The sequence below is a fragment of the Magnolia sinica genome, chromosome 7, assembly GCF_029962835.1.
Source record: "Magnolia sinica isolate HGM2019 chromosome 7, MsV1, whole genome shotgun sequence".
In the NCBI taxonomy this organism is placed as follows: Eukaryota; Viridiplantae; Streptophyta; class Magnoliopsida; order Magnoliales; family Magnoliaceae; genus Magnolia; species Magnolia sinica.
This window is the reverse complement of record NC_080579.1, coordinates 91203863-91211468: the sequence shown is the minus strand read 5'-3', so window position 1 is coordinate 91211468 and position 7606 is coordinate 91203863. Positions and strand designations below refer to the sequence as shown.

The following is a 7606-nucleotide window of genomic DNA, read 5'->3' as shown; positions in this document are numbered from 1 at the left end:
ACCCCTGTTATCAGACAGTCTGGACTTAGGTCGCAGAAAATCACCGCACTGAGTCCACGCGCTCGGGACCATTCCTCATATTTAACCATCATATTCTTGTACACGTCGATGAGATAACCGGTACCTACCTGAGATTATTGTGCCAACCCCAACAAACTTTCCAAAGCTGGTTAGAAAAGTAGTTTGACAAAGCACCAATTGAAGGGCAGGTGAGGTCTGGTGATTTAGTCACTAATCTCTTCTCAATCCACCTTCGTAATAACATTTTAATTCTTAATATATACCAACAAAGCAGAAAAATACAGTACCTTTCGCATTTCTAATCCAAACCCTGGAAATTGTTTTCCTTAAATAGGGTACGGTACATGCAAATACTAATATACAAAATGCACTTATAAAAGCATCCCAGTACTCATCAGAAGCCATTTGAGGCTTATCCTACGCTCAGATGGGTAGAACTCCATGTTGCTCAAAGGAGGGATTGAATAGAGGAGCATGGAGTGCTACTGAAGATAAAATACTAAGTGATTACATCAAGCTTCATGGAGAGGGGAGATGGAGAAACCTTCCCAAGAGAGCAGGTGAATGTCCATGTCTATAGGACATACACCATTGTTCTGGTATATGCACTAGTGGATCTCATCTAATTTCATTGTATTGTCTCTTTGTTCTTCTTTCAAGTGAAATTGGTGAATGTATGCACTAGTTGAAGGTTGAGGTTAGGATATACACCATTGTTTGATGTATGCAGTAAGGGGCACCCAGGTGAATGTCAATGTATCTTACGACATAAACCCTTGTTTTGGCATACTCATTAGTGTACCCCTATTGGATCCCATCTGGTTTCACTGTATTGTCTCTTCGTACTTCTGTTGAATGAAATTAAGGTTGCTTGAATAGGATATACACCATTGCTTGGTGTATACATCAGAAACCACTGGAGAACATTTAATGCGACTGTGTTACTCTTTTTAGTGGAATTGGTGGTTGTAAATGCAGGTCTTAAACGATGTGGGAAGAGTTGTAGACTACGTTGGTTGAATTATCTGAGGCCAGATATCAAGAGAGGCAACATATCAAATGAAGAGGAAGAGCTGATCATCAGACTCCATAGACTCCTTGGAAACAGGTGATCTTCTGGCATTTTTCTTACATGTTTGTCAATGTTGTTTGGAATTTGTTATTTTCTACACACACACACACACACACACACACACACACACACACACAAAAAAGATCAATTCCACCCACAGATAGATAATTTCGTTATCTATCATTCGAAATTAATCTGTAGAATCACCTGCAAATTATGCTTTTGGGTTGAAATAAAATTCTACATCTTTTCGAGTGATCACCATCTTTTGGAATTCTTTAAAAAAAAGAAAAAAGTTTTTATTTATTTATTTATTCTGTAGTGGCAGATCTTTTCATAATAAGCCCTAACTAGAGAGAGTGTGACAGGAGTTAGTTCAAGACCTCTCCATCGTCATCTTCTTCATTTATACCATGTTGTAGGAACAATGGAGTTATATAGTTTCTCCACCTCTCCATTATCTTCATTTATAATATTTGACAAAATTTATAATAAAAGAATAGTAGTCCATTATCTTCATTTATAAAACAATAGACCACTAAATAAAATACATCTACTCACGTTGACAAAATTGAAATCATCATAATACATGAGACCGTAAAAAATATATATATTCATATTAAAGGAGATGAAATCAAATACAGGCTGCCAATCTTATGTGCGCTTTGTCACTCTCGGCTATTGTAATATCTTATGTGCAACATATTGCTCTCCGCTATCAAAATATATTATGTGAGATTTGTCCTCCTCGCAATCAAAATTTTAAAAAGGCAATTTTTTAATTTTTAATTTTCAGTCATGGAATTATCTTTTACCATTTACATCCAATAAAAATTTTAATCTATTTCTTCACTCAAGTATCATTAATTCTTCAAGATTTTGCAGATGGTCTTTAATTGCAGGAAGGCTTCCAGGGCGAACAGACAATGAAATAAAAAACTATTGGAATACAAATTTAGGGAAGAAGGTCAAGGGCCAATCAATTCGAATTGCCTATGGCAAGCACTTGCAAAAAGCGCCTGATGACAAACCATCAGTTGAAGCTGCCCCGACTAAGATCGGATCCCATGTCATCCGAACTAAGGCATTGAGGTGCACCAAGCTTTTCATTGCTCCATCACCACCGCAACCAAAGGCAGAAATTTCAAACCAAGATGCCATTAAAGAAACTGCTAAGCTCAGAGACTCATCGACCCTCGAAGCAATGGAGTTGGAATCATTACAAGCCCCATTATGGACTACTCGAGAAGACGGTTCATCAAATTCTCTGATGGATTTCGATGTAGGGGATCTTAATGTTTCCGATCTTCTTAACACCGATTTCTTGCAACTTTACTGCGACAATCCACTCCATGATCAAGACAATGCAACAGGTGGGGATGGTAACAACGACAAATTATCGCAACGCTCCAATCAACCGATCATGTTCAATGAGGCAATGCTGGAGGATTGGATGGTGGGTGATTGTGTCCAACCCAATATCGCTTCGGATCTCCAATCCTTGACTTCTTTTCTCAATTCAGAGGAGGATTGGTTAAAACAATAATCGAAATTATCATCTCCAAAATAAGTTTACTGTGTAAACATGTATGTATTAGCTCCAAAAGAATAATATCATATTAACTACTTGTATTGGTGGTTACTTATCTTCCACCGTTTATGTGTTGGGCCCCATCACATATGACCACTTGCTTGTGGGAAGATTGTGCGCACATAGTCTACTGCAAGAGCTGTGGGCAACTACTTCCCATTATCCAAATATGGCGGGAATGAATCTTGTTACTTTCTAAATCGGATTTGAAAACCTTATTTTAAATTAGACATTGGATTTCTGCCCACCGTTTCGAGATAGAAGTGGATGACAAAAGTGTGCGCCAGCTCTCGGTGCACCTCGTGTATACCAAGGTGAGTGATCGATCGTACGAATACTCTTACCTTTTCTTTATCTTTTTCTTTTGGTCCCTGGAAGAAGCGGATTGCGCACGGACCTACGCTGCCAGTAGCGAGGTAGCTACTGGATGGTGCTCTGTGGGCTCCACCATGATATATATGTGTTTTATCCACACCGTCCATCTTTTCTTTTTTTTTTGGATAGTATAGTGTGTGGTTGCAAAAATGAGGCAATCCAAATCTCACGTTGACCACACCACAAGAAATCAATAGTGATTGAATGCCTACCATTAAAAACTTCCCAAGGTCCGCTGTAATGTTTATTTGTCACCCAAACTGATGATTAGGTTACACAGATATAGCTTCGTCCAAAAGTTTTGTGGCCCCAATTTGTGTGGTTCTTGGTACATGTAAGTGTCAGAATTCAAATTGACATTTCAATACAAACTAAATAAATATGACCCCGAACACAAAGATAAACAGAGATGCCGTGTATGATCGAGATCTAGTCATATCAGTTGCCTATTCAATCACTCACTTAATGTGTAAAATTGGATTAGGCGATATTCAAATGGTGGGGTTCGTTCTCTAATAATGGGTTAGTCATTTGCGTTCCGTAAAAGACTTTTCAATACAAATAAATAGAAATGAGAAATGGAATCTTACAGTCGATCGTGAAGAGTAGCTACAGAATACCTTTCTGATTGAGGAACTAAATATAGCGCACGAGCTTAGACTCAAATTATAATTATAGATTACCAGCTAGATATTACACTACGGAATGTAAACAACATGCCGAAAAGTAAAAGATTATATTAAGAAATGTAACTTGCTTTACAGGAAAAGTAATGGATTATGCTATGGAATGTAATTTGACTGGTAAATTAAAAGAATAATTAGAAAGATAAAATTGGTTTATTCGGGTTGATATGAGACGTTTTTTCTCATTGCATTCATTTTCTATTTATAGCTTTGATATCCATCCGTCTGGATCCTCAATTTGAAGGGATCGTTCCGCTTCACTCACATTCTTAGACAGGGTAACATGTCAGTCAATGCTCTTGCCCGACTAGGCAGCACCAACCAAAGCAACATGGATTTTCACACCTCCCAGGAACTTCCCCATGAGATTCGGGGCTTGGTGGTTTTAGATAAAGCAGGTTAATTTGGGTGTTATTAGAATGGTGGATCTTGTATAGTTTTCCTTCCTTTCACGATAGGTTGCCCCGAGGTAATATTTTTTGGTGGCCTCGGGTCTCCCCAAAATACAGTCCATGTATCTACCACTCATGAAATGAAGATACCTTATAAAATAATAATAATAATAATAATAAAAGAAGAAGAAGAAGAAGTTGTGACGGTTACCATAACTGTTCAGTACTAGAACTCCTCCCGCCACCTGTCCTGTAACAATTTGTACATGATTGTTTTTCATTGGTAGCTTGAGCAATACACGATACCAACTGATACGTTCCAATTACAATTATCGAGAAATTTTTTCTTGGCACGTATCTGCAAATCTTCAAATGTATCATGCAGATCCATACATATTACATGTAACTCTCAAATGCATTATGCAGATCCATACATATTACACATAACTCTTAAATGCATCATGCAAATCCGTACAAATTACGCATAACTCTCCCTGTTTGGTCCTTGCAGGAGATGGCAATAGTGGGGATGGACAGCCTCAAGAAATTTTTAATTGTAGGCGTTCAATCTCTTTCCTATGGTATTGTCCACATGAGATCTTGATCTGCGACATTTTTATCTCATGCTGTAAAATGATCTTTAAAAATAGATGGACCGTATGGATAAAACAAATACATCATAGTGAGGCCCACAGAGCAGCACCGTCCAGTAGCTACTCGCTATTGATAGCATCAGTGGACAATCTGCTTCCGTCGCAAGCGCTCGACTTCGTCGTATGGAAATCGCATTGGGAAAGAGATCAAAAACGGAAGTTGTTTATACTCTGCTTGCCTATAACGATTGATACTCAGGTACTTGTAAATTGAACTGGTGGCATATGTTACTCAAATTAAACCGACTGAACTGTGGAACCACTGTAGTCGAACAATCGTAACCCCTGAATCTTGTTTGTTGAAATGGGAGCAGCAGATATTTTCATTTTAAACTGTACAATTAATGTCCAACAACCCAATTGTCATATAATCAACTAGAAAAGTACATTGGGTGAGGATGTGGCTCATTCACCCAATATCTTAAGATTTTGATTTTTGATTGGACCATGTGCGGCTGCCAAAAACGACAAGAAAATCATGTTTGAAAATAACTTAATCCCTTATCTCCAGTCGGGGCAATCAAACCTAATTGGTGAGCCTACGAACTGCTCCCATCAATCAGGAAACGTATATAACACATTTCTCTCTGACTCAGGAAATGTATTCGGTAGGCCCAGGAAATTGAGTTTCCTGGAAGCGGATCGGCTGGTGTGTTGATGTCATGACCAAGTTCTGTGGGTATCATCATGAGGTATATATTATATCCAAACCATCCATCCATTTAGTGAGCTCGTCATCGGACTTAAGCCTAAAAATAAGACAGATCCAAAGATTAAGTGGACCACAGTAATGGGAGATTGAATGTCTACCATTGAAACCCTTATAGAGTCGCAGAAGTTTTTGATCAATATGATATTTGTTTTAACTCTTCATTTAGGTCTATGTGACCTTATGAATAGATTAGATGGAAAATAAATGTTGTAGAGCTCTACGAATGTTTTAACGATGAGAATCATTATTCTCACTGCCAGTTGTGGTGTGGTTCACTTGAGCTTTGGATATAACACATTTTTGGGCTCATGTTCTAAAATTATCTCTCTAAATGGATGAAAAGTATGTATATAAGAAATAAATCATTGTGGGGCCACGTAACTTTAATCTCTTTTAAACTGTTTGAACAACTCGAAGCCCAAGGAGCAATCAACACTCGTCTTCCCACGACATGTACCCACACCAGTTAGGTTGGCGGTGTGTGGTACACAAGCCAATCTGCTTTTCTAAGGCCCTGATGTGACTAGATTTGATTGGGCCATGTTATGTGGTGGATTCGCTTATGGCATGTTTGAAAGGGAAGCAGATTGCCTTATGAGTAACTAATTACGTGGATCCTTACTCTTGCTCAGTGGTAGAGTCTCATGAGTTTCAACACCCGGTCAAGGGTTTGAGTATCCATAAGTGGTGAAATCCAACTACAGCATGAGTATGTGGGGGTGTGCGTGCGTGTGATGAAAAAAAAGAAAAATAGAAAAAAAATTAATTATGCTTGAGTATACTTAGCAAACTCTACTTACTGACCATGATTTATGTATTTTATCCATGTTACTCATCTGTTTTATCAGCATATTTTAAAACATGAGCCGAAAATGCAAGCATATTCAAAGCTCAAGTGGCCCTTACCACGGGAATCCGCATGAATTGAACACCTGCTGTTAAAAACTTCTTTAAGGGCCATGGAAGTTTTGTATAAAGCTGATATTTGTATTTTCCCTTCTTTTGTGTGTGTGTGTGTGTGTGTGTGTGTGTGTGTGTGTGTGTGTGACCTTATGAACAGGTTGGGTGACAAATAAACATCATTGTGGGCCCTAGAAAGGTTTCAAGGGTGGATCCTAGAAATGTTTCAAGGATGGATATCATTACTCCCACGGTTTCCTTTGCTCCACTTGAGCCTTAATAAGATTAAATTTGGTGCCACACTATAAAATAATATATAAAAATGGTTCTACACCGTGGATAAGGCACATACATCCATGGTGTCCCCACAAAGTTTACTTAGTATGCTCAAGCATGCTTAGTAACTCATGTTGGAAATGGTGAATTCTAGCAAATCCAAAACCACGTAGAAACCGTGTGTGCTAGCTGTACATTTAGATTCTTTTTTTGCTATGTTTTGTGTGCTAGCTGTGTTAAGATTGCAACAGATTTAATTCTTAGATTTTTTTTCCTATGTTTAGCTGCCCCTATGAACCAACTAGAGAGGGATATTTTCAGTCATTTTGTATGAGGTGAAAGCCTATAAAAAGGCAGCCGTGTAAATGTTTTCATTCATTCAAAGTTCTGCAAAAGCAAAACACAGTTTTCTTTTTCTTTTTCATTTTGCATTTTCTGTTTCACGGTGGCTGTAGCAACACATTAGAAGAGTGGGTTTTAAAACCCAACAAACTGGTATTAGAGCCGCTGATCCTTGGGCCTCATCAGCAAGAAGCAGGTCCCCTGCACTCCTTGTTTTGGGTCTGAAATACCTAACCACCAGCAGGAACAACAACAACAAGCAGCAGCAACAACAACAAGCAACAATAGTAACAGTAGTAACAATAGAAGCAGCATCTTCCAACAGAAGCAGTGGTGGACAGTTCTTTCTCTTCACTGTCAATCTCAGCATATTCCAACAGAAGCAGCATCTTCCAACAGACGCAGGTTGTTGATGAACTTTGAGAATCCATCACCATCATCAAACTGTCTAGATTTTTAGATTTATAAAATCTATCAGTTTTTTCTTCTTCTTTTTTATCATCTCAAGTGGTGGACGATCTTTGCACTCTTGCGAGTTCTAGCAGCATATATATTAAAATATTTTAAAATGACAAGTACAATACAA

At 38.2% G+C, this 7606-nt stretch overlaps 1 protein-coding gene across 1 annotated transcript; it reads left to right on the top strand.

The window, feature by feature from the left end:
* The first annotated feature begins 429 nt into the window (after window positions 1-429).
* On the top strand, window positions 430-2730 carry LOC131251695 (transcription factor MYB1-like). The gene is made up of 3 exons (XM_058252583.1): window positions 430-581; window positions 1000-1129; window positions 1979-2730. The coding sequence occupies exons 1-3, from the start codon at window positions 449-451 to the stop codon at window positions 2637-2639; spliced, it is 924 nt and encodes a 307-aa protein (XP_058108566.1). The 5' UTR covers window positions 430-448; the 3' UTR covers window positions 2640-2730.
* Window positions 2731-7606: the final 4876 nt, after the last annotated feature.